The sequence below is a fragment of the Drosophila guanche genome, unplaced genomic scaffold (genome assembly GCF_900245975.1).
Source record: "Drosophila guanche unplaced genomic scaffold, DGUA_6, whole genome shotgun sequence".
Taxonomy (NCBI): Eukaryota; Metazoa; Arthropoda; class Insecta; order Diptera; family Drosophilidae; genus Drosophila; species Drosophila guanche.
The window spans coordinates 1,465,117-1,483,252 of record NW_022995756.1 but is presented as its reverse complement, the minus strand read 5'-3'; the positions used below and the strand labels follow the sequence as shown (position 1 = coordinate 1,483,252).

The 18,136-nt window shown below is 41.0% G+C and overlaps 4 protein-coding genes across 7 annotated transcripts in view; 2 read left to right on the top strand and 2 right to left on the bottom strand.

Moving 5' to 3' along the window:
• The first annotated feature begins 1,470 nt into the window (after nt 1–1,470).
• The window catches only part of LOC117590124 (5'-AMP-activated protein kinase subunit gamma-1), a 63,169-nt gene continuing 46,503 nt past the window's right edge, over nt 1,471–18,136 (top strand). Inside the window, exons 1-2 of one of the 3 annotated variants that reach the window (XM_034282489.1) lie at nt 1,471–1,637; nt 1,694–1,827. In XM_034282489.1, coding sequence (XP_034138380.1) covers nt 1,490–1,637; nt 1,694–1,827 — 282 coding nt within the window. In that variant the 5' untranslated portion in view covers nt 1,471–1,489. Of the gene's footprint in view, nt 1,638–1,693; nt 1,828–2,905; nt 3,058–3,774; nt 3,924–18,136 lie in introns of those variants that run through there. The other 2 variants (XM_034282493.1, XM_034282488.1) reach the window with 2 other exon arrangements.
• LOC117590128 (insulin-like growth factor-binding protein complex acid labile subunit) lies at nt 6,684–8,470 on the bottom strand. Its single transcript, XM_034282501.1, has one exon. It carries the CDS (start codon nt 8,399–8,401, stop codon nt 6,761–6,763), a length of 1,641 nt encoding a protein of 546 aa, XP_034138392.1. The 5' UTR covers nt 8,402–8,470; the 3' UTR covers nt 6,684–6,760.
• On the top strand, nt 11,187–12,620 carry LOC117590129 (carboxypeptidase N subunit 2). Its single transcript, XM_034282502.1, has one exon. The coding sequence runs from the start codon at nt 11,218–11,220 to the stop codon at nt 12,568–12,570; it is 1,353 nt and encodes a 450-aa protein (XP_034138393.1). The 5' UTR covers nt 11,187–11,217; the 3' UTR covers nt 12,571–12,620.
• Nucleotides 12,579–18,136, bottom strand: part of LOC117590127 (sensory neuron membrane protein 1) — a 38,557-nt gene continuing 32,999 nt past the window's right edge. The window contains exons 1-7 of one of the 2 annotated variants that reach the window (XM_034282499.1): nt 15,077–15,380; nt 14,850–15,007; nt 14,638–14,785; nt 14,065–14,319; nt 13,480–13,986; nt 13,245–13,423; nt 12,579–13,172 (exon numbers count right to left, since the gene is read on the bottom strand). In XM_034282499.1, the coding sequence (XP_034138390.1) occupies nt 12,842–13,172; nt 13,245–13,423; nt 13,480–13,986; nt 14,065–14,319; nt 14,638–14,785; nt 14,850–15,007; nt 15,077–15,187 (1,689 nt within the window). In that variant the 5' untranslated portion in view covers nt 15,188–15,380 and the 3' untranslated portion in view covers nt 12,579–12,841. Of the gene's footprint in view, nt 13,173–13,244; nt 13,424–13,479; nt 13,987–14,064; nt 14,320–14,637; nt 14,786–14,849; nt 15,008–15,076; nt 15,381–18,136 lie in introns of those variants that run through there. The other variant, XM_034282500.1, reaches the window with a different exon arrangement.

Here is an 18,136-nt window from a genome sequence, read left to right as displayed (position 1 = left end):
TGCATTCAGTTTGAACGCGTTTCTTTTTCGGTTTTGGTTTCGGACTCGTTCGGTCTCTGTTGTCGTCGCTGTTGTTGGCCAATTTAATTTTTGGCAGTTGCATAAAATAAAACGCTAAATTTCGCAGCCTTAGCCGCCTGCCTTTTCTCGCTCTCTATCGCTGTGTGGTGTGTCTCTCTGTCAAAGTCTCTGCTTTGTTTCAGATCTCATGCTCTTTGTTTTTATTATTTCCACGGCTCCACCAGTCAGGTCGGAAAGTGCTTGCCGCGGGTTGTGTTCTTAAATTTGAATTGTATTGAATTTTTTGTTTTGTTTCTGCCCTAAATCAAATCATCAAGTCGAACAGTTCCCGGGAGAAACATCCAAAGAGAATGCCAATAGCTGAATAATACGATAGATGATGTATCGGAGTGATATTAGTATAGTACATTTTATTCCCCGTGTTCGCTTGTGCGTGTTATGCAAACGTTTTGCGGTCTGTGCCGCAGAAAGACGACAGCCGCATGAGAGTCAATAGAAATATCGGAAAATAAAGTTTACAAAATGTTATTCCAGCCAAGTGCAATTGATTATTGAGCAAATGTCTGAATTAAAAGTAACTAATTATTAATTGAAGTTCAAAATTATAACAAAATAAACTTCAGAGATACTTGAGGAGCAAAAGAGAAAGAGACGAATCTGTTTAGGTATGTAAATAGTCGTAAATTGGTTGAAACAAACAAATATGTTTATTCATTGACTTCTTTACGTAAATAAGATGAAAGAATTCTAGGAAAGTGCCAAGAAATAGGTGAGAAATTAACGACGGCAAATGCAAAATGCAAAATCAGTGACGTGAAATGGGAAATTTGACAGAGAAATTGTTTATACAATAATAAAAATGTACAAATGCATTTAGTAGCTGCTTTCATGAAATTGCGCCATGGAAAATTTCGAATTATTGCCATAAAAAACACCCTGTAACCGCATGTAGCCGTCATAAATGTCCATCATGTAGCTGTTCTGTTTCACTTTGATGTATAGAAATGTCCAACATTTCTATGTCCCACAAAATAAACTAATAAATTTCTAGCGAAATTCGTCAGAATTTTTAATTAACAAAGCGAAAACATTACACTAACGACGCGTTGTCGCGTGGCGGGAAGACATCGGTTTGACCGCTCTCTTTTCATCTCTTTCTCCTTTGGTTGCTCTCGCATTCTCTCTTTCTTTCTGCAGTTAAATGACTTAAATGGCACACTTTTGAGAAATGTCCCCTGTCGTTTTAGTGCATTTTTTTTGTGAGCTTTTAATTTATGATATCCTCCTGCAAGAGCAAGCGGGATAGCCATAGTTGGGGGTGAAAGAAACCGTTGCGTGCAATGAGTCCGTGAAAGATGCGATTCACTGAGCAAAAGCTGACCGCTATATTGATTTTCACTCTCTCTCTCTCTCTATTTGCTATATTGCAGCGTGGTGTTGAATTAACTTTGTAAATATAATATAAAGCATGCACAGCAGTGCTGGAGAAGGAGCGGCAGGGGGCGGAAACTATGAGGATGTGGCCGCCGCCCGCCGAGGACGCTTCCGCATCACCTCATCCACCCCTCAGGGACCGCCGGAGACGACGCTGGGACGCTTCCGTCTGATGCCCACGTGTAAGTGTTGGATCGAAATCCTCTGTCTCTGTACTAATTTCTTGCTTCCATTGCAGCTAATTATGGCGCCATTTCGCCCATCCTGCAGTGTGGGCGCTTTGCTGTCATACCCGAGGAACCGCAGGCAGGACCTCCCGGTGGCCGAACGGCACGCTCGCCCTCTCCCGAGTGGGACTTTGACATTGAGCAGGTTAGTGGTGGTATGGGGGGAAATGGTGAATGGAGACTGGAGTTGGTACTCCCTTAGTTTTCGTGGGTTGGCGTCATAGCTTCAGTGCAATGCGCCATTTTTATTGATTTTCTTTGGGATGAAAATCAAGTTTTAATGTTTGTATGTTTTGAGCAGAGATTTGGCAGTGAGGTTCAGCAGTGTGAAAGAAAGGTGTGCCCAAGCAAGTAATGCTTCTTCTTTATGGTTCACAAATTGCATTTAATATTATGTGTCTTTCAAACTTTGTTGCGAAGTATTTCGAATTATACTTTCAATTGGTTTCCACTTTGGCGCGTTCCAGTTTGTTGCTTGACAAATGCTGACTGCTACAGCGTTTAATCAAATATACGCTTGATTCGAATGGCACTGGATCGACCAATGGGTACATAAATACACACTCAAATTTTATGAAATTTGAACAATTTTTCCCCACTTGAGTTGAAAGTTTAGAGGAGAGATGGATCTACAAGCAGTATTATTTTGTTAAAATAAAGGGGGTTTAAGTGGGTTAAGTTCTCTTATAACGGTAACATAATGAATGGATTTACGATGAATTCCAAATTGTATACTATTTGGTTAGTGCTGATATCATGAAAATGTTTGAAAAACAGCGCGCGCAATAGTATATATTTGGTTAGTGATATCAGTAAGCATACATGTGTCTCTACATGTCACATACACTTACATACCGAACACAACTCTCCCTCGCTTCCAGATAGGGTGATTTGAATGAAAAATTAAAAATACAAATTTGTAAAATATAAGGTCATAAGGTACACAATCCAATAAAAATTAGTATTTATAATAAGCAAAATTGATTTTTCAATCGGATTAAATTATTTTTTCAGTGGTGAAAGTCTTTGCAAGCTAGCAATATTAAACAGAAAATCAAATTCGAGTAATAAGATTCAAGACTACGGTATATTTACAGTATATTTTAAAGATTCAATGGAATATTTTGGTATATTTCCAGGGGTCTGTCAGTATAACTTATCGATAATTTCGCGGTCACACTGGTTGGCTGGATATTTGGATGATATTTGATTTGTATGTGTGGAATGTGTTTTTTTTTGAGCGACAAATATTGTTTCGTGATAAGCTGCGTGCAAAGCTTTTAATTGTGCGCGAATAGAAAGAGCAGCGGCCAGCAGCTCGTTGTCGCCCCTCGTGAAATGCAATATTGCCCTTTAATCTCTTGGTATTGGAAGTGTGCGTATTTGCCATTTATTTGATCTGCCTGTTGCAACAATAGGCATCAAATCGGTTGTAGTGTACATACATAAAATTAAATAAAAAATCAATAGTCAACGATCAGCTGTTACGCACACCAGCGGACTCACGCGTACATGGAAGTAGACAGTGTCAGCGCAGGAGGTTTAGCAGCGCTTGGAAATTTTCCATGGAAAAATAAATAATTTTATTTGCCTCCGTTGCTTCTTTTATTTGTTTGCGAATTTTGCTGCTTTTTGGTTGTAAGATTTCTTAAATATATTTTAGTTGTGAGAGTGCCAGTGTGCCAGTGACGTAGGCAGCAGCAGCAGCGCAGCTCCGAAGTTCTGCTCCGATCAGTGGAAAATCATGCCCTCTCGCTCTGTCCTTCTCCGAGGAGTCCAGAGTGGAAGCGCGCGCCCGAATTGTTTTTCCCGCTTTCATTGTTTTTATTAAAATCTATGAATTCTCCTTATTGCCCTCATGTTGTTGCTGCTGGTGTGTGATTTATTTGGTGTTGAACAAAATGGCTGATAATTACTTAAGCAGTGAGAGCTGAGTGCGCGTGTGTGTGTCTTGTTATTAATCTAATCTCGAAAGTCAACACCTTCCAAGCGTTTAGATGTTCAAAAACCCCCGGCCAACTGAAAAAATAATACTAATTTTATTTTAATCTTAAATAAACGTCCGTTTTCTTTGATTTACAATGATTTTTAGCTCAATCGCGAAATTGTTTACAAAAGTCAAGAGTGTCCGTTCACATATGTAACTGTAACGGTGATTGTGCCAGTGCATTAGTGTGTGTTAAATTTCCATTCAACAAGATAATCAAAATTACTTCCATTTGCTGATTAACAAAACAAAAGGTTGGTGTTACTTTCATAGTCTGAAGGGTAGACTTACCCGTCTTACCCACTCCATTAATTCGATTGTTTAATTGGCAAAAAATGTATGATTTATTTTTGTATACCTTTTTACGTTTCTTTTGTGTTGATATGATCCGCGAGCGTCGCGTTTCCTCTTAATCTTTCCCCATTTTTCTTCTGTGACTAAGAGGGAAATTTCCTGATAGGCGAAAGGGAGGGACTATCTTCTCAAACTCTTTATTATTCATTTATGGCGGTTTTTTTTACACTGTAAACATTTTAAACTAGAAAAAAAGCAATTCATCTGAGATACAAGCAACAATTAGCAACAGGTGATGAGATTATTGGGAATTCCCGCAATTGCATTATATTAGGGTATGGGAAATAGAATAATTGGTTAAATTTGCTCTACAAAAATAAGGTACTATCTCTTTTTGGTAATTTCAGTTTTGGTAATTAACTTTAAAAGCCAATCGCTGCAAGTGTTGTTCGACCTTTGACGTCTGTCGGATGTATGTATGAATGTATGTATACTATGTACATACATGTATGTGAATAGGTATATAGAGTAGAGAAAATGATAATATCGAATGCTAACATTTACAGTTGTGCCGATCGGCACGAGTTGTGTGCCAATTACCGTTGAACAGAAAACTGCTTTTTGAATAAACAAATTTGTATGAATTTATCTACAGCTGTGGCGTTTAAAATAGCACCAGGAAAATAATTGTTTTCTTTGAGATATTTTGTTAAAACAATGGTTCTAATTAAGGTTTTTAAAACTATTATAGCAACTTTTAGGCCTAATTCAAATATTATGAAAGAGAAGGAATTATTCCGGTATTTGGGCGGCAACAAAAACAGCACCACTTTCGTAAAACCTCAAAGAACTTCAAATTTATAAGAAAACTTCACAATTTTTAATTACTATAGTTTACTTTAATTGTATTCAAATAATAATAATTTGTTTTAAAGCTTTTGGCAGCAAAAAAAAAAGACTCAAAGTCTTGTCAAAAAATGTAACCTTATTTTCTGGCCTTTCCTGGGGGATTTATCTCCACAAATCTGACAGGACCCCTAAATATCAAGATTTTGTTTTTATTTCGTATTAGAAACATATTCCTTAACTGTTCCCCAAAGATTTTCCCTATGGTTCATATCTAGGCACTGAGCAAGAGGAAACATTGCATGAAAGCCACTGTTTTAAAACCCCTTAGAGCTCTCTATCTGGTATGATTTGGCTCATTTCCCTGATGAAAAGACACAGCTCAACGGCAGCATTATTGTTTTATTATATAATTACAGGGCCATGTTGATTCATCATCGATTCCAGCACGGGTACTAAACCACCTCCATAATACGAAAGGCATGCGCATACCATGATTCTTGTCTCAGCATGATTATTAGATATTAATATGTGTCAAAGGGTTGTGTTTTTCATTTGGTAGTCGTTTTACATAAGATCTAAAGTTTCTGCATAAAAAAAAAAAAATTTGGCTCCCTCCGGAATAAAGGATCTATATCCATATTTATTTGGGACAACTCCAGTGTTTTTTCTACCTTGTATTTACTTTGCCCCATGATGCCTTTGCTAAACTGGATTTTTTTCTCAGACTTCAAAAATTAATTTACATTCTTTTAAGCTAAATCTAGCTTTGCTTATCTTTGGACATTTTTTAAGATCCATTTTAAGCTCTGTGGCCGGCTTTAAAGTACCCCTCTTGCACTCAGAAACCAGTATTTTCAAACGAAATGTGGATATTGCGCCAATTTTTTCACGAGTTTCTTGTTGGCTATCTGTTTTACAGCAATACGAATCATTTTAGATGAGGAACCTACTATTTTTCTCACATAAGGATAGCTTTCTTCTTCTGGAGTTATAGTTTTGATCCTTTGACTTTTTTCTTCCCTAAAGGGCTTTCGACGACCCAAACAACTAATATTTTTTAACTGTCTGTTTACAAACGACTTAATCTACCGATTATTATTTCAATTAAAAACATCATATATTAATAATATATTAGTAATATATATTACTCGGAAAAGTAAAAGTTTATATAAAATACAAATTTTGGTGCTATTTTTGTTTCCGTTCAATTTCGCTTATTTTTCGAAAAATTGCCTAAATTATTGAGAGCCGTCAAAGTTGTAAGAGTAAGGCACTTCTCTCAGATAGGAGACCTACTTTATATTACTTCAAAGTGCAAAAAATGTTGTATAGAACCCATTTTTTTGAAATAATAAAGACCGTTGTACCACGCGGTGCGATTACTGTATGTATATGTATGTATGTACATACATATGGTGTGTACAGAGGGAGTGCGAGTATATATAGATCGCATGTACACGATCGTCAAGTCTTGCCTGAAAACTGATACTGATGTTTTTGTTTATCTTGGAGTTTAGCGGGCCATCAAAGTAATTAGTTCTATGGACTTATTCCAGGAAAAACCACTGATGGCTCTTACTTAAGCACATTCTTCTCGTGCTCTCCTGATTCTGGTCTGTTCCCAAGAGTTGAATGAACCGCTCTCCTTCATTATTTTGTTCTCACATCGGCTCCACATGCTTTGGCTTGAAAATTAATATTTTTTAGCAAATATTTTGTTACGTATTCTACAAAACATAACAAAACAGTTTACAAGCGAATTGCAATTTTTGCAGGGTGTTGCTAGAGCGAAGGTCAGACGACAGGGCATTGCCAGAAGAGATAACACTCTATATCTACATTTGTTATCCAGATACACCACGAATCGGAAATTGAGGTCAAAATAAATCGATAAGAACATTTATTAGTCAAACAATACAAAATGTAGCTTGGAGATCTCGAACAATAATTAAACAGAAAGTGTGACCTGATTCCAGATAGTGTGATTTAGCTTCTCAATGGAGGACATGCGCTCGTTCAGCTGTTCCAATGCGTTCATAATTATATCGAATTTCACCTCAAAATGCTGCACCACAGACTTAAGTTCCTTTCGGAGTTTTTCAACCTCTGAGAGTTCTTCGTTGATCAGTTGCGTGGACTCCACACTGGCGGAGAATCCCGAATCTATTTCGGTAGAACCTCCCAGAGGCTCCCTCTCTGGCTGGCGATACATGCAGGCGATTCCATGGATGTACTCCCCAGGGAAATCAGGGTCCACAGTGTCCACCGTGTAGGTGATGCCATTGGGGCGGATGAGCATATCCATGATGGTTCGCAGGTTGAAGCAGTTCCAGTTATTGGCATGTAAATAAAGGTTCGTCAGTTTGGAGAGCAGTGGGAATGTGGTGGGATCGATATCCGTGAGATTATTCCCTGAAATATCCAGCCTTCGGAGCTGTGGCATCCCCTGCAGTGCCTCCAGTGGCAGTTCCTGTTGTCCCGTGCTCCTCAAGTCAAGATGCTCCAGCTCGGGCGTCTGCCAGCCCTCGGGCAAGGGGGCCAGCTCTGGATTATCTGCTACATCCAAGTGCCGCAGGCGCGGAACACGCGTCAGAGAGGCCATCTGGATGAGCGAATTGTTGCGCAGCACGAGATACTCGAGGGTCTCCGAGGCGGGGAAGTATAGCTCCTGCACCTGGTTATCGCTGAGGTCGACCTCTGTCACCGATCCGTAGAGATTGACGCGGTCCAGCGAGCAGTTGCGCACCATTAGGCGGCTGGCGTTTAGGTTGAGGAGCAACACCGTCAGCCGTGCATTGTGCGAGAGATCGAGGGAGTGGAGGCGGTGCTGCTTTCCCACACGGAAGGCGTGCTCCTCCAGATCCTCCAGACGATTTGTGTGCAAGGAAACGCTATGCAGATGGGGATTGTAGGCAAACAAATCCCCTGCGATGGTCGTCAGCAAATTGTGGGCGAGAACCACTGTTTGGAGGCTCTCCAGGTCGTCAAATATCCTTGGGGGAAGCTCTTCCAGTTGGTTTTCGCTGATATCCAAATACTGGAGTCTCTGCAGGCCATCAAAAGTGTCCGTTTCCAGGTTCCGGATCTTATTCCGATTGAGAAACAGGAATTGCAAATTGCCCGCTCCAATGAAGTTCTTATCCTGGAGTTCTTCCAGCAGGTTGTCTGCCAGGAGGACAATTGCAAGTTTTTCGGCACCGACGGCAAAGCTGTCCCACCGCATGTGCCGGATGCCGCACGATCGCATGTCCAACTCGGTGACCTCCAGAATGTACAATAGCATGGCAGGAAAGTGCAGAAAAGTGCAGTTCTCGAAGATCAGTGCTCCCGAGGGTTTAGCATCGGCCACCACCTCGTAGGTGCTGCCATCTGGGGTGATCCTCACCTCCGTTTGAAGGTCAAAGGAGGCTCTCTCGCCCTCGCTTTCGAAATTGAAGCCGCTGCAGCGGGTCTGCTCAGCTACGACGTGGCAGTGCTCCAGCAGGCTCTCCACTCGGATGTGGTCTGGTTTGATCTCGGCAGATGCCACCAACAGCACCACAGACACCAGGGACAGACACCACACCACAAGGCAATTCCGAACGTACATTTGGAGAGCTGCTGTGGCTGTGCTCGGTACTCGGTGCTCCTTGGCTCACGATCAGCTCTCAACTGAAACGATAAGCCACGAATATGATGCCATAATGCTATAATTCTATATCTCCCATCCATTCATCTATATTTCTATATAATTTCCATTTGAACGAGCAGTCATGGTGTTTTGATTTTGCAAAAAAAAGTATTTAGCAGAGCTTTCAACAGCGGCTCAATATATACTCTAACTGAAATAACCTTTACTCGTGTCATCAAGGTTATCAAGGTTACATTATCTAGTTATCTGTTCAGTTCTTGATTTACATAGGTACAAATTACATTTGATTAAATCTGCAAATTGTTCTCTCTTCAATTTTTATGGGTAAAATAATAAATGTGCGACTGTACTCCAATGTAGTATGTAATCGTCTGCAGCAGAAAAATGTAATCTGTTTTATTTTGTTGTCATCATCATTTTCGACATGTGTACTTCATTCGAATCATTGCTTGGTTGGGGTTTTTCTTCACAGAGTAGCGACACTTTTTGTCTGTCTGAAGTTGTGCGCTCTGGTAGTTTCACACTGGTGGTGCTTCTGTTCTATGGAGAGTTCCTATGTTATGGTCATAAACAGATTTCAACCCATGAAATGTCCAGCGAAAACAAGCTCTTTCTCTTGTGTCTGGCCTCTTATCATGGAAGTATTATTTACTTAATTTACTTGAAGCTTTTGTTTGCGTCGCACAGAAGGTGGAAATCATTTGGCTACTGATAAGCAGACACTTGGCCATATGACTGGGATATTTTCGCCCATGGAAAACAAGTGGAAATATTTCATTGCGTTTATTTAGGAAGATTTAACATACAATTTTAATATTTATTAGATAAAAAAAGACGCACTTTAATTAATGTACAATATCTAAAATATTAACACATTTTATTAACGGAATCGTCGTTGTCGAAGTCGTTTGCTTTTCTGTCGCTCAATTATTTTGCAGCTCAACGAATGACACAACAACCGACAACAATAAAGAATTTAAATTGTTGAACGAATTCAAATTCAAAGTCGGTTAAAGCTTTCAACAAACAAATGCACACTCTTGTTATGAATTAGCGCCTGACATTTTCCGAGCAGAGGATTTCAGTTTTTATTCCAAGCAAACAAAATAGTAATACTCCCCCTGTCAATGCAAATTATTATTGATCTTCCAGCGATTAGTTGTTTATTGTTTAAAGATTATTAGTAGTCCAATGGCTATTTAATTATTCGAGCCATATGTACACACATATGTATCGGTGTCTGCCTATTTATATTGCTTGGGTTCTCAATTGGAATGGCATGACTTCGTTTAGCGATATGAAACGAATGTCGCACTCTTATTTTCAATTCAATTTCCAGCAATTACTTTGCATACAGCCCAAGATCACGCGGAGAGAAGAAGGAATCATCATCAGAATGTAGGGCTCCCTCTCACCCACCATGTTGGATGCAACGGGACGCTGTATTTCTGAGGATATAACTAACAGAGTGAGATCTTTCGAAGGCCGAGAGTTGCTTCTTGATTCCCCTAGTGTCAACATTTTGCCCATTTTTTCTTCCATTCGTTCGCTTTCTGTGTGTCGATCCACATTCACAACGCTGCCTGCCTCGCTTCCACCTTAGACTGAATTTTCAATAAAACAAACGAAAGTTCCCCCAGCAAATGCCATACAAATCAAGGGAATACGTGCTCTTACATATTTATGTAGATACTATATAGCCATCAGTCATGCTTTTACTTTTACGAGTAAAGTCTGGTCTATTGTGGGGTCTGCGAAGCTTTTATATGGCGTCTTCTGGCAGTTTATGTCACTTTATTTATTTCATTAGTTTTATTGCTCAAGTCAGGCGCTAAATGTTTAAGATTTTACTGTTGAAATAAATCAAAGGAACTGTAAGTTCGGACGATGACGATGACGATGACGAAATTGTTCACAGAATGATGATATAATTATATAATTCTAGAGGGTAGAAATGCGATATTTTGCACTCTAATGCAGGGCCATTACTTCGGGGTTTACAGTATTTTAAGTACTCTTACAATTTAATGCATAAAATAGACGATTGAAGATTTTAATGGCTGTTTATGAGTAATAAGGGATGGATCTTGTTAGTGGAAAAGTGCAAAGGAATTAATCCATAATATTGATAAGAATATGTGGATTCCAGGGGTACTGCAAGATAGCATACATATAATTGCTATAAATATTGATGAATAAAATAAAATAGCAGCACCAAAAATGAGGGACATGCTGTTGAAGTAATAAAAGCTATGGTGAGATATGGTGAAATTGTTTTCGAACCTCTTTTGGAGGAATAGCAAAATGTAACCAAATTAAAACTGAATCAAGGGGGAAACTCTATGCAAATATAGGGGACAGAAATTTATTTTCTATAAATAATAATGGAAATGGTTAATCCTGATTGAATATACATTCATAGGCCCGAACTGAGGTGTACTTTCTGGGTGGCTGGGTGCGACACAGAGGCACCCCACGCCCGTCGTATCAGCTGATATTCAAAATGCCAATTATTTATGGGATAACTCGATTTGGGGGGACTCCGTCGAGTGTCGAGTGTCGAGTGGAGAGAACGTGCTTATCGCCCGTCTATAGCTTCGAAATTAACAAAAATAATCGCTGAGCGGAGGAGCTCTGCCGAATATTCATAGCAGAGGAATAATAAATTATTATGACCAGAAAAACACAACAAAAACCCAAAAGTTGTAGACCAGTTTTTGGATGCTCTCTTTGAATGTTTTTACCGAAGGTCGTGTTCTGATTGCTCGTCGAAAATGTCGCATAAAAGAATCTCAAATCCAGTTCTATGGTTAGTTCTTTATCAACATAGCTCCACAGAGATGTTGTCGCTGCGAAAATTAGAAGATCTGTTGACGATTCTGCTGTTTGTAGCCTCCAATTGTGAGTCACAAATGCTGATAAAGGAAATGGAAGCAGTGAAGAGCCGCCGGATTCAGCTAAAGGAAGTGGCAGTGGAGCGACTGGACTGTCAGGAGAGCCTCTGTGTTGGATTGGAGTATCCATCTGCCTCAGAAGTGGCCTTTTTTGGAGAGAATATAACGAATCAACTAAATGACTACAAGGCACTAGTTATCCACAGTTCCCGATTGACGAATCTACCAAGAAATGTCTTTCACAGTCTGCCACAACTAGCGGAATTTCATGTTCTGGAAAGTGAGGTGCAGCACATAGAAAGAGAGTGCTTTAGAGGCGGTGAGCAGAACTTGAAGATACTCAATCTAGGAGGAAATGCTATAAAGAAAATCGCAGGAAACACCTTTGAGCTTTCGACAGAGTTGGAGAACTTGAACTTATCCGACAATATATTGGAGGAACTCCCTAGAGGAGTATTTTTAGCTCTCAAAAAGTTACAACAACTTAATCTATCCAACAATCATTTGAAGATTGTTTCTCCAGATGTTTTCTCCCCTTTAAAGGAACTTCAAAGCGTAAATCTGGACAGAAATCTTTTAAATGAACTCCCCAGGGGACTCTTCAAAGACTTGAAACTCCTTTCAGTTAGAAATAATCTGCTAGAACGTATATCCATGCATATGTTTGCATCGATGGAATATCTTATAATATCGGATAACCCGCAGCTTACGCAACTTCATCTGAAAGGAGACATCAAGGAGCTGCAGGCCACCAATTGTGGTCTAACATCTGTGATCCTTGATGGCCGCATCATCAGTCTTTATTTGGAGAACAATTTTCATCTGGGCGATGTCAGAATTACACAACCTCAAACCCTAGAGCAGCTCTACTTGACCAATGCGAATCTTTCGAGTCTGGGTTTCCTATCAAAAGCCACTAGGTTGATGGACTTGGATCTGCCTGCCATCGAAACGCTCAAGGATGTGCCTTATAAATGGAAATCGAAGCAGTTGAAGCGCTTGAGCCTCACGTATCCCACCGATATTATTTCCGAGTTAAAAGATCTCAACTTCTTAGAGATAAATCAGGAGAAACTGCAAGAGATTTACATCAAGCATGTGGACTATGATTTACTTGTCAATGAAGATAAGTTTAAATGTGAGCACTTGAGGGAGCTCTTAAGAGGCGTGCAAGTCCCCAAGGACGTAACCTTTTGGGAGGAGGACTCGACACTCAACTGTGGAGATAATTGAGCAAATAATTTAAAACAGAGTGCGAGATACTACCTTTATTTCAATAAATATTATAATTAATTTTCTTGGACATTTCAGTGGCTTTTCGCTGCTCATTTGATGATTTATATTCATCAGAAATCTCTCAGATTTTCTGTAGCATTTTATTGGCATTTGGATTGCTTCTACGTGCTTCCCTGCTAAGAAACTACAGAGGGTAGTGGGTGATGTGTACAGGGTACAGTGGATCCTAAAGATCGCATCGATCTTTCTCTTTTTCTCTTTCTTGGCTCTAAAAGCGCTCTCGTTGCTCCATCTTGAGATTTGGCAGTGGAGAAATGCCTGGAACAGATGAGGCCACAGATGGAGGAATGCCTGTAGGAGGTTGGGCGATAGGATTGGTGCCCGGAATAGTCGCCTGCGGCATGATAGGGGCCTTTGGAGCCAAGGGCTTTGAATTCATGGCCGCATCGGCCACTTTGTTGACTTCCTTGAGGATCTTCGGTGGCAAAGTAATGTCCAGGCTATCGGAATTCTGATAAAAAAGATATGCAGCGGACATCAGGCCCACCAGGGAGAGGGTGATGAGAGTCCAACGCAGGCCGGAGTTGAATTTCAAGCTACTGAAAAGAAAAAGGGAGAAAAGGGATCTGTGAAAACAGAAGGCACTTTTTAGGGGCACAAGGATTACGTACAGGAACAGCGTGTACTTGACCATATTCGTGTATGTCTTGTTCAGGTGCACGCCCTCTTCGATCCAAAAGAGCGGAAGGATGAGCTTTGGGAGATTCTTCAGTGCCTCAATGCCCTCCACAGGCTCCATGTCGAGATTAAATTGAAGACGCTTGGCCGCCTGAAAGGGCGTGCCAGACATCTGCAAAGGGAATGTAAATAAATATAGAAATATTTGAACTTCGCTGCCTTTTTTACCAGCTCAAAATCTATATAAACTGCATGATCCTTCTCATTTGGATTAAGGCCATCCACGGCTGCCACAAGTTTTGAGTCCGCATTGTAAAAGTGCGGCATGGAGGCCAAGAGAGGACCGCCCACACAGGGTGCCAGATTCATGGTGCCCCGGGGCGGACACGTGTCCAGATCCTCGGGATCATCGCAGAAGCAATGCAGCTTCTCCTCCGAACGCATGTCACCCAAGTCCAGAGTGTATCTGGTGGATGGCATGCCATGATACGAGGACTTCCTCACATAGGTGGCCCCCAACGATCGGCACAGATCGGGTGTGAAGGCCCACAGGCCCTCATCCTTGCGAAGACCAGGGGGAAACACGGTGGAGTCAGTGCCCTGAAATTGGTTGCACTCATCCCCCGGCCACACATCCATCTCGGCTTCCCCTGCGAATCGTATGACTTTTCCCAGCTTCTTATTGTTTTTCACGCCACGGCATACAGTAAAGCGTCCAGCATCCGAATGATTGGCCTACAAGAAGAGACAGAGAGAGAGAGAGAGATCTTGAGAGGATCTTCAGAGGCAAGAGCATTCCCGAAGCACACTCACTTGCCCCATAAATGAGAATAAAAAGTGCGTCTGGTTGATCTGCTTCGCTTGCTTCACCTCGCCAGTGTAGAACACGGTGCACAGGGCCTTGGCAGCAAACTCGTCCGATGAGCAGTCCACATCGATGCCACGAAAGAACAGATCCATAAACCTGGCGGAGAGGAAGGCCTTGGCCCCAGGAAACACCAGAGACATTGCCTTGGCTATCAACTCCATCATGGCTGCACGCTCACGCTGCACCGTGATGCCACCAGGCTAGAGGAAATTTAAGGGAAAAATACAAAAAATATGATTAATCGATTGAATGAATGAACGTGGGAACGCTTCCTAGAAAACCTCTAATGCGTATCTCTCGGATAAGTATCTAATTAATTGCCCTTTTTATATGATTTTCAGATTTTTATAGCTGAGAATTCCATTTGCATAATTCCCACATATAGAGAGAGAGATAGATAGATAACAATGGGGGACAGACACGTGAGTCATTAGGTCCATCCATGTGTACTTCATAGATTCAATATGAAACCTCAGAGAGTATCTAATGAAATTGGGGAGTATCTGTTCACCTCTTACCTGCATAATCGGATGTGGCAGGGTGATTATTTCTTCTCCAGTCAGTGGATACGATGCCTCCACATTGAAAATAAAAGTATTCCTCATGGTAAATGTCACCGAATCCTCTACAGCATCGTCCACCAGATCAATCTTGTCCTTCCATTCACTGCAAACATTGAAAGGAAAATCATTTCCAACTTGAATCTCAGTTATAGATGGCAAAAACCCACTCGAAAACAAAGGGACCCACTTCCTGGAGACGCGGACGAGCTCCTTCGGATACCTCATCCGGATTAGTAACATTGAAAACGTAGAAATAAAAGTGAAGGGGGAAGGGAGTATTTGACCAGAGTTCCCTGACATCCGTGCCCACCTTTAGAGTTACTTGCTACGTATTGAAGATACTTTTCGTTAGAAATATGCAGCTACTTCTTCTGGAAATAAACATTTTTCGAACCTTTGAGATCATAAACTTGAGTATCTTTGGGAACATAACCCAGCCAAAGAGAATGGCAAAGACGAGGGTGCCCGCGGAGCCAAAGAGCAGCTTCATGCGATTAAGTTTCATCTTAGAAATGTATTTGAAGATTGTTTCGTTGAAAATTGTATTCTGTCTTCTCTATCTGTTCGAAATCCTTTTCTATCTACCACTGCTTTTGGGCTCTCCTAATGCACTATCTGCACTTTTATTAGATCTAATACCGATTTTTGAATCTGTTCTCGAGGGCTCTTCCCGGCAGATAACCGCTTGAGACGTTCACAGTCGCGACGCAACTGAAATGCGAGTCTCTCGTGTCTTCAGAGTATGGTCGGGAATTTCTCCTTCCTCCGCCTCACCCCCCCCCCCCCCCCCCCCCCCCCCCCCCCTCCTCCCCCACGCACAGACAAATGCGAATACGTGCGAATATTATTCGTTTAGAGACAATAGAGAAACACACACAAATACAGGTGGGAGGGGGGTAGATACAGGGGGAAAACAATCTCAGAAATACGGCACTACTTAAAAAATCAATAATTGCATGTATTTCTTGTTGTATTATAAATTGTTTTCCTCTCGCTACTCCGATAGTCCAGTCCACTCAAATCCAAGCAACTCGAAACAGACCTCTTTGTATACGCAGAACGCAGATATTCAGATACTTCATTCGGCTGCAGTCGTACAATCGAATGCGGCTTAGCAAGATCTGGGAATGGGGATGTCATTTTGCAGGGAATATTTGATCATGCATAGAACGATCCTCGTTTAATGGTTCCCTAAGCCCAAAAGCAGAAACCACGTCTGCCGTGACCATATTTACAGTCTGAAAATATCTTGAACGGATTTGATGTGATTTGCATGTGCAGCGATTAGTTTTATAGTCGATTGAATACCATCTGATCGACATCTCTGGGTGTATACAAACATCGATATGTCTGAACTTGTCTCCTACAGTTGGGTCTTCGTTTCGAAAAAAACGTTTCTCTCCTACCATTGATATTGGATTCGAGCCAAACGACACCTGGCCCATATTCCATTATTAATCTCAGTTCTCGCACTCCGCTTCTCCGCTTTTGTCCTCCCTTGCGATGACCCTCCTAAGGAATGGGCTCTTTATCTAATTGTGGCAATTACCCAGGTTATTTTGCACTCTGTGGGGGGGAACCTTTGCAAGTGCTGATAGATGATTTAAGAGCAGGGCGTAGAGAGGTATCCTCCAAAAGAGGCTCAAGGGAATAGAAAATACGACTGAAATGGAATTGTTAATTAACTCTGTTGTATTTTTAAGGGAAAATAGTTAACTATTCTAAGAAGTTTGTTTTTTGTAGGGAACTTTAGCTGATTCATGCTTTAGAACGTAAATTTAAAGGTTTGACTACGGCAGTTTTAGTCAAATCTCTTATACTTATTTTAGAGATCCATGAGCAAAGTTCACAGAAAGTACTACCATCATTTTAATCAGTTATCTGGTATCAATTTCAAATCCCCTGTCAATTTCTTTTGAGTAAAGTACACTTGTGCTTGTTTTTTGTACTAATTCCTTGCTTTTTCTTTAGTTTTGTGCATGAAAAGCATTTTGCAGTTGGTCAAAGCGTACAACCATCTTCCGCCTTGACCGCCTTCACTCGATAACGACCCCTTCAGACATTCATGCAGTCAATCTGTAAGTCATTTAATCAGTTGCATTAACAGAAATAGAAACTGAAACTGAGACTGAGACTGAGACTGAAGCTCACAACAGTGGGAAATACAATATAATGAACAGAAAAAAAAACAAACTTAAACGAATGGCAAAAGCCCAAACACGTGATGCCCGATTGTTCCACATAGACAGAGGCAGAGAGACAGCTGAAGAGACAAGGAGATGGAGAGGTTGAGGGGCCTCTCCTCAAAAGTGACACAGAAAAACGAGTCGCAAGTCAAAAGTGGAAAATGCAAATTGAAATGCGCTTGACAACAAACCCAGAGAGGTGCTTCGTCTCCAGTCTCCAAGTTTATTTCGCTTCTGTAGGTTTTTGTGCTGATCAAATCGAAATTAAAACTGCAAAGCCAGCAATTTGATTATGTTCGAGGCAGAGACAGAGGCATTGAGGCAGAACCCGCAAGCGAAAGAGGAACTTATCAATGACGATCCACATAAGTACATATGTGGCTTGTAAGCTCTGAAAACTGCGACTAGTGATTGTTTGTCGTACATTCGTATTCGCAGAAGATTTTAGAACAGATCAATTGGCTGTGAAGTTTCCAATTTTGGAAAGAGTTTTGCAGCTTAGTTTCAATGCCAATTTGTATCAGAAGAAACACCAAATAGGGGACTATGTGACTCGACAATTTTTATTTTTGCTATAGATTGCACTAGATTTTATGCAGGGAAATAGCATAAATATCTCCGAGAGGTGGAACAAATGAAACACAAAACAAAATGGAAGTATTTGTGGCAGAAATTGTGAATATGGATGATTGAATTTCGTTTAATTAAGTGTTTTTATTGCTAAAAAAAACATAAAAGAAAACATTCAGAGCCCACCAGATGTCAGTTTTTATAACTTAGCAAATAAGCCAGAGGGCGGGTTGTATTGTCGATTTTTTTTTGCCATTTAGCAGACCATTGAGAAAATCCCACGTACACACACCGCCACCTCCGCGAGAATAAATCTCTGCTGCTGCTGCTGCTAATTTCTCGACTCATTTGTGGCAAAGATAATGCCAGTTCTGGCACCACTCCCTCATACTCGTATCTGTGTCGGTATCCTTATCATGGGAAAAGTCTGTGAGCCTAGTGGGTCTGTGGTTCTCTGTTGATTGCAATATCAATTATGATGACAGTCGCTTAATGAATTGCTGCTCCGACTCCGTCCAACGGGGAAGTCAATGAAAAGCAAATGACATTTCTGCTGCTATCAGCCATCAGGGGCCTTCAGTCTTCTTTCACTCTACCTTACTGGGGTTGGGATGAATCATCATTCATCACGTGAGAGGGGAATTGCATAAGGCACTGCCTACAGAACCGAGGAAGTGCCTCACGCCTTCAGGCAGCAA

Excerpts from the sequence above, each read along its gene's own strand:
- LOC117590128 (XM_034282501.1), bottom strand. The coding sequence starts at position 8,401 with ATGTACGTTCGGAATTGCCTTGTGGTGTGGTGTCTGTCCCTGGTGTCT.
- LOC117590129 (XM_034282502.1), top strand. The coding sequence starts at position 11,218 with ATGTCGCATAAAAGAATCTCAAATCCAGTTCTATGGTTAGTTCTTTAT.